Raw genomic sequence first — 14825 nt, 5'->3', positions numbered from 1 at the left:
CTTAGCCTTTTGTCCTGCACTATTTGGCAAATGTCTTTTTTTTTTTTTTTTTTTTTTTTTTTTTTTTTTTTTTGTGTCCCAGGCTTCTTTATTTAAGACAGTGATGTGGGGATTAAAAACAAGAGCATCCTTGAACTTCACCTTCCCTCCAATCAGTCCCCCCAAACTCCCTGCCCCCACACCCTTTGTGTTCCCAAATCCTTTCCTAGTGAATGAAGAACTTAATCCCAAAGCCCTGGTACAAACCCCAGGTTCTCTTTCCCTCGCTCTCCCCCTTCCTCGGGCCCCCACTCCTGGGAAGGGCCGGCATCTCAGTTTGAATGCATGGGAGAGCCCAGAGTGGTGACAGACACAGAGGGAAAGCCTTCACCCTCAGGGAAAGGGACTGAGGAGTACAGCGTGGTGAAGTGAGGGCCCCCATAGCCTGGGGTACCAAAATGGGGCCCTGGTGCCAGAGGAAAGGACACTGGTGCCCCTGAGAAAGGGGCCCCAGGAGCCTCAAAATCCTCTCGTTGTGAATAGTCACTGCTTGATCGTTTGCCCTTCTGCCGACGATTGCAGAACCACACTCGGACCACGTCCTTCTCAAGGCCGAGCTGCTGGGCAATGTGGCTGATCTGCTGCAGGGTGGGCTTCGGGCACTGCAGGAACATGTTCTCCAGGTTGCCCCTCACACGGTTCTCGATACTCGTTCGCTTTCTCTTTCGGGCCTGCACGAGGGTCTCTGCTTTGCATATCTCCTGTAGATTTTCGTTGTTGTCGGCTTCCTCCACCCACTTCTGCAGCAGGGGCCGCAGCTTACACATGTTCTTGAAACTGAGCTGCAGAGCCTCAAAACGGCAGATGGTCGTTTGGCTGAACACCTTCCCAAAGAGAACCCCCAGGGTGAGCCCCACATCGGCCTGGGTATATCCCAGGGTGATCCTCTTCTGCTTAAGGAGCTTGGCAAATTGTTCCAGGTCTTTCTGCAGAGCTTTGATGTCTTGGGACTCCTCGGGGTTTTGCTCCAGCTTCTCCTTGTCCGGCTTCACAGCCGCAGGTGGGGCAGCGCAGGGCTCAGGGGAGGCCCCCTCGGAGTTGCTCTCCACCCCGGCTCCCCGCTCGCCCTCCGGCTGAGAGGTCTCCAGGCCGCCTTGGGGCACCAGCCCCACTCCAACCTGAGGTCCACAGTAGGCCATCCCTCCGCAGAAGTCGTAGGGCGGGGGGCACGGGGGAATCCCCCACACCTCCGCGCCCGGCCCAACCCCCGGCCCGATTCCCGACCCGCCGGGAGGGCCTGGGAAGCTCAGCCAGGTCCGAGGGTCAACCCAGCCGGGCTCCGGCCCTCCCGGCCCATCGCCTCCACCGCCCGGCGGGGGCGAGAAGGCCAAGTCGGAAGACAGGTGTCCCGCCATGGGGAACGGAGGCGCCCCAAGCCGGGGGCCTGGAAAAATGAGGGCTCTCCAAAGAACTGCTCAACACCTCTCTCCCTCCCCAATCCCACCCACTAGCCTTCGGCAAATGTCTTAAGGAGAAACTGGCTGCATGTCAGGTTTAGTTCTCTACCTCTCTCTTCTCTCTGGGATCTTAGCCCTTCAGGTTTCTAATTTTGTTTTACTAGCCCTAGGAGACAAGCAAAATCTCTGCTTGTTTCTGTTTTCCAGAAGCAACCTTCTGTCTGGAGGGAAGCCTGGATGGATTCTCAGCCTCTTGACCTTTGCCCAGAATTAGCTATGTCCCCAGGGGGAGAGGGGCAGCTGAGTATTTGCTCACCTCTTTGTTCTTTTCTCCTTTCTGGAATCCTGGCTTCTCTAGTTTTAGTTGCTTTATCAGCTCTCTCTGATGTCTTTAAACAGTTTTAAAAAATATATTATTTGGGGGTGGCTGGCGGGCTCAGTCGGAGGAACATGTGACTCTTGATCTCAGGGTTCTGAGTTTGAGCCTCACATTGAGTGTAGAGATTACTTAAATACACCAACTTAAAAATATATATTATTTGGATTTTGGGGAATATTTTTGATGAGAGAATTGGTCTTTAACAAACTACTCCATTATACTTGAAATCAATGGTTTGACCTAACTGGATAATCTCACTGCTTTTGTTAATCAGTGTGTTTGAGCAGTGTTGGTCAGAGAAACATACTAACTTTTATAGTTTATTCATATCTATGCAGTTTGCCACCAGTTATTCACTGTGAGGGGGTAAAATTTTGATATGAATTACTTCACACCTTGGAATTAGAGATTCATAAGATATGTATATGAAACACTAGTTGGTGAAAAGCTTTTATATAATTACAAAACATTTTGAAAGATTTAAATTCATTTGGTCTTTTCAACTTTGTGAGGATAAACCTTATATTCTTTAATTTTCCAACTAAGAGTTGAGCTTGAAAAGACTATGACTTGCCTTCTATCTTTCATTTGTTGCTTTTGAGTAGAATTAGGTCTCAAACCCAGATCGTATGATCCCCAGTCCACCTTTTTCCCACCTTCCCCCATTTGGAACTTGAGAAATTAGTTCTTATGTAAATCAATTTGTCTCATTGCCTAATAAAGTACTACAAAGTATTATAACTACAAGGTAGTTATGAACATGGGTTCAGAAATAGTTCTGTGTTTTGCTTTAACTGTCAGCACTTGAAAGTGCTAAATTTTATTTCTGTCTTGTCTGTTTTTCTTCATCCTCTACTTCAGTAAAATGACCAAAGCAAAACTGAAGTGCCAGAAGAGAAATAAGGCCTTGAATAATCCATAGATAGAGGAGTTGTTTTCTTCTATTACTAATAGACCCAGATTACTATGAGGATCCCTGATTGTTAAAATATTTTGGTCAGCTTCCACTTATGCTCTTACCAATGGTTTGCTTCTTGTTACACTTTCCTCTTCTCTCTCTAATTAACTGTCTTTGATTTGCTATTGTTCAGGGGACTAGATAACCAACGGTGTTCAAATTCTCCTAAAGAATGAGTACCGGGTGCCTGGGTGACTCAGTCTGTTAAGCATCTGCCTTCAGCCTGGGTCATGATCCCAGGGTCCTGGGATCGAGTCCCACCTTGGGCTCTCTTCTCCCTCTCCCTGTGCCTTACTTGTGCTCTCTCTCTCTCTTAGTCACTCTCTCTCAAATAAATAAATAAAATCTTTTTTTTTTTAAAGATTTTCTATGTTTCTTTGGCAGAGAGAGACATAGCGAGAGAGGGAACACAAGCATAGGGAGTGGAAGAGGGAGAAGCAGGCTTCCCGCTGAGCAGGGAGCCCGATGTGGGGCTCAATCCCAGGACCCTGGGATCATGACCTGAGCTGAAGGCAGACGCTTAATGACTGAGCCACCCAGGTGCCCCAAATAAATAAAATCTTAAAAAAATAAGAATACCATTTTAGGACATTAGAGGTTAGTTAGCTGGGGTGGCTTTTTAAAATTTTATAGATAGGGCTCCTGGGTGGCTCAGATGGTTAAGTGTCTGCCTCCAGCTCAGGTCATGATCCCAGGGTCCTGGGATCGAGTCCCGCATAGGGCTCCCTGCTCAGCGGGGAGCCTGTTTCTCCCTCTGCCTCTCTCTCTCTCTCTCTCTCTCTGTCTTTTATGAATAAAATAAAATAAAATCTTTAAAAAAATAAAATTTTATAGATAATGCAGTTGAGGTCCAGAGAAATTAAGTGCCTTGCCTAAAACACACAGCCAGGTGGTTAACAGTTAGGACAAGAAGAACTGAATCTTCTATAGTCTATAGTAGCCTGGTCTTTAATTTTTCTATCATTTTTATTTTTTAGGCCCTGAGGCTAGCAGCCTCTCATGAGTAAATCACATCTTTCCCGAATGTTAAAGACCTTTTTACTTCTTTCCTAATTGATAGATGAAGACTGCCAGACATTTTACTTCAGCATCAGTTTGGTTTGTGTGTATGTGTTTACACTTATTTAATCTTACATGCTAATTATAAAAAACTTATGTCTCTTATCTCTGATCTTAGAATAGTTATCTGTTAATATAAACCAACCACTTAACATCTCAATTCACTGAAATCTGTGCTGAAAGTCTATAGCAGTCTTTATTTTCATGAATCTGAAGTTTCCATGCTGAAGCAAGAAAAAGCCAATGATAGGAATATTTGAAGATTTCTGCTAAAAGTTGCTGAGCATCATATATCTATTTATTCTCAACCTGACTCTGAAAAACAAACTGAGGGTTCTAGAGGGGAGGAGGGTGGGGAGTCCATCATCTCTCATGGTTCGTCTCCCCCTCCGATTTACCCCCCTTCATTCTTCCCCTCCCGCTATCTTCTTTTTTTTTCTTAACATATATTGTATTATTTGTTTCAGAGGTACAGATCTGTGATTCAACAGTCTTGCACAATTCACAGCGCTCACCATAGCACATACCCTCCCCAATGTCTATCACCCAGCCACCCCATCCCTCCCACCCCCCACCACTCCAGCAACCCTCAGTTTGTTTCCTGAGATTAAGAATTCCTCATATTAGGGATGATGGACTCTGGAAAACAAACAGGGTTCTAGAGGGGAGGGGGGTGGGGGGATGGGTTAGCCTGGTGATGGGTATTAAAGAGGGCACGTTCTGCATGGAGCACTGGGTGTTATACACAAACAATGAATCATGGAACACTACATCAAAAACTAATGATGTAATGTATGGTGATTAACCTAACAATAAAAAATTAAAAAAAAAGAATTCCTCATATCAGTGAGGTCATATGATACATGTCTTTCTCTGATTGACTTATTTCACTCAGCAGAACACCCTCCAGTTCCATCCGCATCATTGCAAATGGCAAGATCTCATTCCTTTTCATGGCTGCATAATATTCCATTGTGTATATATACCACATCTTCTTTATCCATTCATCTGTTGATGGACATCAAGAAATGGGCAGAAGACATGAACAGACATTTTTCCAAAGAAGACATCCAAATGGCCAACAGACACATGAAAAAGTGTTCAACATCGCTTGGCATCAGGGAAATCCAAATCAAAACCTCAATGAATTACCACCTCACACCAGTCAGAATGGCTAAAATTAACAAGTCAGGAAACGACAGATGTTGGCAGGGATGCGGAGAAAGGGGAACCCTCCTACACTGTTTTTGGGAATGCAAGCTGGTGCAACCGCTCTGGAAAACAGTATGGAGGTTCCTCAAAAAGTTGAAAATAGAGCTACCATACAATCCAGCAATTGCACTACTGGGTATTTACCCCAAAGATACAAATGTAGGGATCCGAAGGGGTACGTGCACCCCAATGTTTATAGCAGCAATGTCCACAATAGCCAAACTGTGGAAAGTCTTGAATTCTTAAAGTCTGATAGTTGAGACATTATATAGCTTAGGAGTATATAAGAGTTTTCTTACCACAAAGATAGGCTTGCCACTGACTTGTATACTGGACCTAACTGGAAGTTCACTAGCTAGGATTCTGTCTCCTCTAGGCTCTGCCTAGAATTCTGTCTGTATTCCTTTTTGGGGTAGAGGGTAAGTGAGAGGGTGGGTACTCAACTATCTTTGGTGGAAAGTTTTCTTTTCCTCTTTAGATTGGTAATTTTGCTGGGCATGTCATGTCTTCACTGAAGCTCTGCTTTGGCTATAGTTGGGCAAAAGCTGATTGGAAGACATTCTTTAGCCACTTATTTACACTTGATTGTTTTAATATTTAGGATCCATTAATTTTTACCTTTGGGAAGGCAATTTTATCTCTTGGTTTTAGGAGACTATTGTCCTCAAACACTGGACAACAAATAGAATGACAGAATTTTAGAAATGAACTGTATCTTGGACATCCAGTAAATACTGGGAGTTGGGGAGTAGCTTGAGTTACTTACATTTTGACTGAACAATTAGTATATATCTCTTATTGTAGTTAATAGATTTATCTTTACTTGGCTGTCAAAGAATGCTAGAAGAATTCTTTTTTTGTTTTTTAAAGATTTTATTTATTTATTTGAAGAGAAAGAGAGAGAGCACAAGCAGGGGGAGTGGCAGACAGAAGGAGAAGCAGGCTCCTCACTGAGCAGGGAGCCTGATGTGGGACTCAATCCCAGGACCCTGGCGTCATGACCTGAGCTGAAGTCACTTAACTGACTGAGCCACCCAGGCGCCCCAAGAATGCTAGAAGAATTCTGCTTTTATTTTTTTACTTCCATATTATAGAAGCAATAGTTCTAGTCCCAATCTTTTCTACTAACTAGTCCTCAGAGAATTGGAGCTTTATACTTTTATAGTCAGTCTCTTTCAGTTTGGTCGGTTTGGTATAGAGGAAAGCTTAAGAGTCAGAAACACTTGGTTTGAAAACTTAGCTCTGCCACTCACTAATTGCAATCCTGGGCAAGATATTTATTGTCTCTGAGCCCAAGTTCCTCAACTATAAAATGGGTTGTAATGAGTATTATCTACTTGCTACAGAGCAGGGAGTTGTAGTGAGTATTATTGATAACGTATGAAAACTTTTCTATTATCCTGGAGCATGGCATGTATTTTACATTTTAATCATTGATTTTTCAGAACCATTCTTGTGTCTTACATTTCTAAATAGATTTTGGTTTTGAAATGCTTAAATAATTCTTAAGAAGCATCACAGTGTCTAGCAGACATGCTCATGCCTCAGAAAATTCACAGCATTGCCGTATCTGTTTACTCTTTATGTTAAAATATGGATAAAAAATAATCTCTTTTCCAAATCATATGAATTCACTGAAATTTTCTTACAAATGGAAATATGTTACCATCCACTTTTATAAAAAAGATGTAATAAGTTTGTTATATAATACCTGACTTATTTTGTGATTTGCAAAATTTCAGGCCCCACTGCATGTACTATGTAGAGTGGCTAACCTGTATCCCAGTCTCATTTGAGGAGCGCCAGATGAAGAGATGCTGAGGGCTTTGAACAAAGAGTGCTGTATGTGAACTCTATCGCATTGCTCAAAGATTAGGTTTCTTGACATTGGCCTTAAAACCCTGAATGGTTTGTGCTAAGGGCTCTGCTGTTTGCTAAACTGCCTCAGTAACCAGCATGCTATGAAGCAAGACCCCCCCTGAAATCTTTCAGCAATATCTTTTTACTTTAGTTTTCTTATATTTAACACATGTGGTTGATTATTACAGACCAATGGAAAAACAGTAATTTTATGTGAGTAATGTTGCTTTTTCCTCCAATCTTTTCAGTGGTTTAAGAATAATTAAGAAGGCCCTTTAATACCTCTTTGAAAATAATAACCAAGGTTTTTAGCTATCTTGAAAGATCATAGAATCCATTATATAATCATTTAAAAATCTTTTAAGTGGGATGTTTAAATTAGAAAATCAGAAAATTATTGAAAGCTTTTCTTTGATAGAAAAGCTGCTTTGATTTTTATTTCATCATCATTAATTAAAAATATCGGTTACACGAATTATGATTTACAACTTGCATAGTAATTTTCATCTGTCTTCATAATAAAAATTCTCTCTGTAATCTCTTGCATAAAAAGACAGTAAACAACACCTGCCAGAGCACTGTAGCACTAAGAGCCATCAAGTGTGTATTCACTTCACTGTGCAAAACAACAGTGAAAGAGTTAATAAAAGCTGAATACATTACAAGATTACAAAGGTTTTTATTTATTAGGGGATAGGGAGGGTATGGAATATATAGGATGAAACATTAATAACCTCTTCATTCTGCCGGACTGACCTGTTGCTTTGGAACTACTCTTTTAGCCCCATAGGGACTGTGAAACTGTGTTTTGGTGGTCTGTAGGAAAGGTTCAACTTGGCAAAGGTAGTGGTGAATGATGTCATTGAATGCATACCATATGTATCGAGAGTCAGTGAATGCTATTCTCACTGCCGTGCACAGGCATATGTAAGTGTTGGAATGGAAAAATCATTTTTATGAAAATATAGAGAAGTAAAACAAGAATGTTCTGTCCTGAGCCTGATCAAATCACCAGTAGCTGCCAAGTACGAATACTCCATGTAAGGCTTTCTCTTCTGCATTCTCCAGCTTCCGGCCTTTTGTTGGCTCTCAAAGTAGTCCATTCTGAAGGCCTTATTCAGCATGTTCTTTCTATTGATATGATATGAACACCAAATGAAAGTTCCATTTTCTCCATTAAAGTAAAGCTGGGGGAGTATTTTAGTGTGCGTGGTTTGCAGCAGATGGAAATGATTAATTGATTCAGCTAACTTGCCAAATTGTTCTCCAGTAGAGCTGGGTTATCTGAGAGATTCATACTGCTAATCATTGTTCCACTCATTAATATATCAGAAAGGATATAATTGTTGTGTTTTAATTATTCTCATTACTATTATTTAAGACATTATGCTCTAATGGTACATAATGGATATGTCAAATAAATAAAACAATTGATTCCTGTTAGGAATTTATAGCCTATAAGATAGAAGAATACATGGAGATGCAAAAATGTGAATACCCAGTTATTTTATTCTTAAATTTTTATTAGCAAGTCATAGTGTCCTTAGTAAAAGTCCAATGTCACTTTTCTTAAGCTTGAATATATGCCATCCTAAAATCTTAAACTCTTTTGTATTATATATAAAGAATACCTCATATAAGAAACAGTATGATTTTATTTATATAAAAACAAAAGCCATATTTGCCCATTATAGGGCATTAGATCATATAGTAAATATAAATAATAAAATGTATAACAGAATTTTAACATTTTGATATATTTCCTTCTACATTTTTTCTGTATATGTACACATACATATATACATAAACATATGTGTGTATAGACGTAAGTGTATGTTTTAATTTTTATAAATTTCAGAAACCCTTTGAAATTAACATTTTCTTGACTATTTTTACTTAATAGTGTATCATGAGATTTTCTCATATCATTAAAATGTTTTTAGAAATCTCATTTTTAGAAAGAAATGAGTTTTTGTTTTAAAAAGGAAATGCTGTCTTTTGGACTAGAAAAAGTCAATGTACCCTTCAATTTCAGTTTCTAAAATCCCACCCAAGGAAGCAGTGGGTGGGATTTGAGGTAGCTGAAGCTATGACTTGACACATTAACTCTCACTTTGGACGTCTTCACTTTGTATCAGGGCATAGTAGTTATGCAGGAGCTAGCATCTTCCTGACTTTGCATCAGAAATTCAAAGTGTGTACTGGTTAATAACCGCTACTTAGTAGTGCTGTTCAGAGCATGAGTATAAAGAAAAAATTTCCAGGTAAAAGTATTGAAAAAAGAAGCACAGTATGGAAAAATACTCTTTTTCAGTTAAAAAGTTTTATTATGGAATATTTCAAACATACATAGAAGTAGGGAGCATAGTATAATGAATCTGTATAAAAATTTAAAAATTATCAGCTCATAGACAATCTTATTTCACCTTTACATCACTCTAGTCTTCCCACTGGATTTTCTTGAAGCAAATAACAGACATTATATGTATGTAATGTCTGTCTGTCTGTCTGTATGTCAGGAAAGCATTTTTTATTAAGAGCATGTTTTCCTTCAGAGTTGGGAATGGACAACCTCACAGGTTGACTGTTATAAAGTATGAGTCAGATATCAGAAAAAATGTTATGGTGGAGAGAAACTGTAAAATCCATTTAGCAAACATTCACTGAATACTTATTATGTTGAAACACTGCACTAGGTGCTGAGGATACAGATTTTTTTTTTTAAGTAAGCTCTATACCCAATGAGGGGCTTGAACTCATGACCCTGAGATTGAGTCTCATGCTCTACCAACTGAGCTAGTCAGACACCTCTGAGGGTACAGAATTAAAAGACATTGACTATGCCTTCGCAGAGTTCACTTTCTAGGAGAAGATACAGATAAACACTGTACAATTATAATACAGTATAGCAAGTGTTGAGTTTATATATATATACACACACGTGTATGTATAGTAACCTGTGTGTATGTGTGTATATATATATATGTATATGTGAGATGAGTATGTATGCATACACATATATACACATTCATGTTTGTATAGGATACTGTAGGAGTATCTAGGAGGAGTATGTAACTCAAGGTGTAAAATGATTACCCTTTGTGCATCTAGTTTTTAGTTGCCTACATACAATTTTTTTAAAGTTTTTTCATGAAGACAGTTACCAGAAAGAGATACCTACATGAACAATTGTTTTGTATTTATTACACAGATGAGAGGGAAAATAGTTTTTTTCCTTTATCATATTCATGATCAGATTACTATAGAGCACAGGAAAATAAACATATATTGTTTTAATGCCAGGTTTATATTAAAGATCCAAGTCCATAAATGTAGCAAATATAACAAATTATTGATTTACATGAGTCTATTGACTCAAGTATAGTTGTGAGTGAATTGGAGAAGCTCATCTTTCCACTATTGATCCACACTTTAACTGGAGTATTTGTTCATGAGGCTGGCTCCATAGAAAATTCTTCTTTCTGAAGCATGAATTACAGTGGGCCTGCCAGGCTTTCATGTAAGATGGACAATTATTATGAAACTGGCAATTGTTAGATCAGTGCTTGGAATCTGTCACACGCTGCTACTGACTGGAACTAATGACTACTTATTAATTTTTGTCAGATAGCTCCATTATTTATTAGCATCTTGATAATCTAAGATTTTTTAAGGACTTTAGTTAATACTGTTAAGATATAGCTAAAGACAGCATTAGCTATAATGCAATGTGAAATATCATTGCTGAAAATAGTAATAGATTAACATTTTTATGCAACATTTTAAGGTTTAGTTTATCATAAATCCCAATAACTCAGTAAGGTAGCCTTTTTATTATCATCATTTCATAGATATGGAAACTGAAGCCAGTGATATTAAGTGACCTTTTCAAATTTACTTAGTAAGTTGTAAAGCTAGGGTTCGAACTCATTTATTTATCAACAAAGACTTATTTTGAGTCTGCTTGTAAAAGGCACTGGGAATAAAGTTGTGAACACTCAGGGCACTTAGATCCTAAGGGAGAGCCAGATATTAAACTAATCAATCACGGGATTAATTATTTAATTACAGTTGTGATTAATGGTGTGAAGGAGTACAACGCAGAATGAGAGCGTACAACCCAAAATGAGAGCATACAACCAAGAAGACCTGACCTAGTCTCGAATTCCCTGGAGAAATATTTTATCTGAATTCTGAAGAAAGTGGAGGAGCTGGGGGAGGTGTTCCAGGTAGAGGGAGCAGCATGGGCAATAGTTCTGAAGGAGAGTGTTGTATATAGAAACTGAAATTAGGCAAGTGTGTTTGGAGCACAAAGAATGAGTGAAAAGATGTCTAATGAGGTAGTTGGGGTTGGGGTCCAAATCTAATGCTTTTTAACAAGAAAATTCAACAAATTGCTTAGTGCCCATCATCCATGAGGCAGTGTGTGATGTGCCACAAGCCACCCATGGACTTTTATGGGTATGTTTATGGTATTATATGGTCCATTTTTATTAATAACATATATAACCCAAACTGGGATATGTTTGCTTTTATCCTTCATTTAAAGGATTAATCCCTGTCCTCTGACTTTTGTAGGAATTGAATATAATCTGGAGGGATTTCTGCAATGACAGCCTTATTGTCACAATCTTGTAGGAAGCTCTTTAGAAGGACTTTTGGGTGCTGCCTTTACATTTTCTTTTGTAATTTCTTCAGAAAGGAATCTGCATGATTCCTATTGTGTGGCCGGTCAGTAAGTGATACTTAGTAGTACTGAAATAAGTTGATGAACGTTTTCTGAGCTGCAACTCTCTCAGGTGCAGGGATAATGGGGGTTAGGCTACACTCAACAGATTCTGGTGCTCCGTTGCAGAAACAGCAGTTCCTCTCTAACTGATTGTTATCAGATGGATTTCCAAGGCTTTAGTTATACACCATCACCAAAAATAGTAATTCTATTCTGTTCCATTTAGGTAATATGTAGGAGAGCACTATATTAACTATGTAAGTCTTAAAAAAATTTGGTGAAAAAACATAATGCTTTTTTAGATACTAGAGAAAGCTTTTTTTTTAAAATGGTTTTTAGTATCTATTTTTCTAAAGATTTTATTTATTTATTTGACAGAGAGAGAGATAGCGAGAACAAGAACACAAGTAGGGGGAGTGGAAGAGGGAGAAGCAGGCCTCCCGCGGAGCAGAGAGCCTGATTAAGGGCTTGATCCCAAGACCCCGGGATCATGACCTGAGCCGAAGGCAGACACCCAATGACTGAGCTACCCAGGCGCCCCTAGAGAAAGCTTTTAGTAACAATCAGCTCTTCAACTTAAAACATCAGAACATACTATGAAACCCAAAACTTAATGGCATTTAAAAAATTCATTGCATGAAAAGCGAATAGATATAAAAAAGCAAAGAAGTAAGTGATGATTTCAAAAAAGTATATTTTTCAGTATTGCATGGACTATGTAAAAAAGCAAAATGAATAGCGTAATGAAAAGACTCTTAGCTCATCTTACCTATTTGCATTATTATGAAAATAAGTTTTGAAATTTACTTGGGAAAGATTCTAATTCATTTTTTAAAAATGGGATCAACAAATAGATTTATTAAAAATATTTGAAAACTTACATAAAAGTTCTTGAAGGAGAGCTTGTTAAGAAGTAGAATAGGAGAGGGGCTTGGGTGGCTCAGTTGGTTAAGCATCTGACTCGATCTCAGCTCAGGTCTTGATCTCAGGGTGGTGAGTTCAAGCTCTGAGTTGGGCTACATGCTTGATGTGGAACCTACTTAAAGAAGAAGAAGAAGTAGAAGAGGAATAAACATATATTTCTTTTTTTTTTTAAAGATTTTATTTATTTATTTATTAGAGAGGGAGAGAAACAGCATGAGAGGGGAGAGGGTCAGAGGGAGAAGCAGGCTCCCCGCCGAGCAGGGAACCCAATGCGGGACTCGATCCTGGGACTCCAGGATCATGACCTGAGCCGAAGGCAGTCGCCCAACCAACTGAGCCACCCAGGCGCCCAAACATCATATATTTCAAACTGACTTTTATCAGATCTGTAGTACAACTATTCTGAGGTTCAAAATTTGAAGTGTCTACATAGAAATGTACTATATAAGCTATATGTGTTTTGAAGTAATGTCTTGATCTTGTATTTATTTTATATCCCTTATTACATCACTTAGAGCATTCTGCACTTAAAAAAAATTCCGTCTTTCTATTCCCACTGCCATAGCCATAGTTATGACCCACATTAATTTAAAACTCCATTTTGTGTATATATGATATACACAAAATGCAAAATCATGAGTGTACAAGACTGAACATACCCATATAACCACCACTCAAATTGAAAAAATGAAATATTACCGATATCTTAGAAGCACCTCCTTTTGCTCTCTCCCGGTCATTAACTGCCTCACTCAACTCTAAAGGTAACCACTGTCCTGATATCTAACATCATAGATTTTAACCCTTCTTTATTTTTTATTATTTTTTAAAGATTTTTATTTTATTTTTTTAAGTAATCTCTGTACCCAATGTGAGGCTCAAACTCACAACCCCAAGATCCAGAGTCACATGCTCCACAGACTGAGCCAGCCAGGTGCCGCAACCCTCTTTTAAATGGAATCCAACCATACACATTCTTTAGTGGCTTCTGAGTGTTTTTGACTCCTTTAGCTCCGCAGTATGTTTATGAGATTGACTTATGTTACATATAACAGTTGTCTCTTCACTTTTATTGCTGTATATACAACAATTTACTTTTCCATTCTGTTGTTGTTGGGTATTTGGATTGTTTCTAGGTTTTGGTTATTATGAATAATGATGCTGTTATCATTTCATGTTTCTAGGAATTTATTCTTTTAGAATATCCATTCTTTTATTCATTTATCCAATTTGTTAGCATCTAACTGTTAATAGTAATTTATTATAATCCTTTTATTCTGCAGGATCAGTTGTAATGTCTTCTCTTTCATTTCTGATTGTAGTTTTTTGAGTCTTCTCTTTTTTCCTTAGTCTAAGAAAAAAGGGTTTGTCAGTTTTGTTGATCTTGACTATTTCGACTGAATTGACTCTTTTGTTGAATTTTTCTATTGTTTTTCCATTAGCTATTCATTTATTTATATTCTAATCTTCATTAATTTCCTTCTTTCTGCTAACATTGGGTTTAGTTCTTTTTTTTTTCTAGTTCCTTGAGTATAAAGTTAGGTTGTTTATTTGAGAACTTTCTTATTTTTATTTTTTTTTATTTTTTAGATTTTATTTATTTATTTGAGAGAGAGAGAATTAGAGAGAGAGCACAAGAGGGGGGAGGGTTAGAGGGAGAAGCAGACTCCCTGCTGAGCAGGGAGCCCGATGCGGGACTTGATCCCAGGACTCCAGGATCATGACCTGAGCCAAAGACAGTCACCCAACCAACTGAGCCACCCAGGCGCCCAAGACCTTTCTTATTTTTAAATTTAAATGTTTATGGCAGTAAACTTCTCTCTTAGTACTACTTTCACAGCATCCCATATGTTTTGGTAGGTTGTATCTCATTTTCATTTTTAAGATATTTTCTAATTTCTTTGATGATTTCTCCTTTGACCTATTACCATTCTTGTTAATTTTGGCCATTCTTTTGGATGTGTAATGGTTTGTTTTTTTTTTTTAAAGATTTATTTATTTATTTTAGAGAGAGAGAGAAAGGGCATGCATGCACAAGAAGGGGTAGGGGCAGAGGGAGAGAATCTTGAAGCAGACTCCCTCCGAGTGTGGAGCCTGCCACAGGGCTCTATCTCATGACCCATGAGATCATGACCTGAGCCAAAACCAAGAGTCGGGTGCTCATCCAACTGAACCACCCAGGCACCCCATGTAATGGTGTTTTATTGTGGTTTTTAATTTCCATTTCCCTGATGAATTAATAATGTTACATCTTTTTCTTTGCTTATT

General features: G+C 38.6%; 2 protein-coding genes across 4 annotated transcripts in view; one reads left to right on the top strand and one right to left on the bottom strand.

The window, feature by feature from the left end:
• TTC28 (tetratricopeptide repeat domain 28) overlaps positions 1-14825 on the top strand; it is a 659289-nt gene that overhangs the window by 146305 nt on the left and 498159 nt on the right. The gene's annotated exons all lie outside the window — the stretch shown is intronic.
• Positions 58-1394, bottom strand: LOC113917449 (POU domain, class 5, transcription factor 1-like). The gene has a single exon (XM_035724022.1). The coding sequence runs from the start codon at positions 1392-1394 to the stop codon at positions 312-314; it is 1083 nt and encodes a 360-aa protein (XP_035579915.1). The 3' UTR covers positions 58-311.

Source organism: Zalophus californianus, chromosome 14, assembly GCF_009762305.2.
Source record: "Zalophus californianus isolate mZalCal1 chromosome 14, mZalCal1.pri.v2, whole genome shotgun sequence".
Taxonomy (NCBI): domain Eukaryota; kingdom Metazoa; phylum Chordata; class Mammalia; order Carnivora; family Otariidae; genus Zalophus; species Zalophus californianus.
This window is presented reverse-complemented; position numbering and strand designations above follow the sequence as displayed.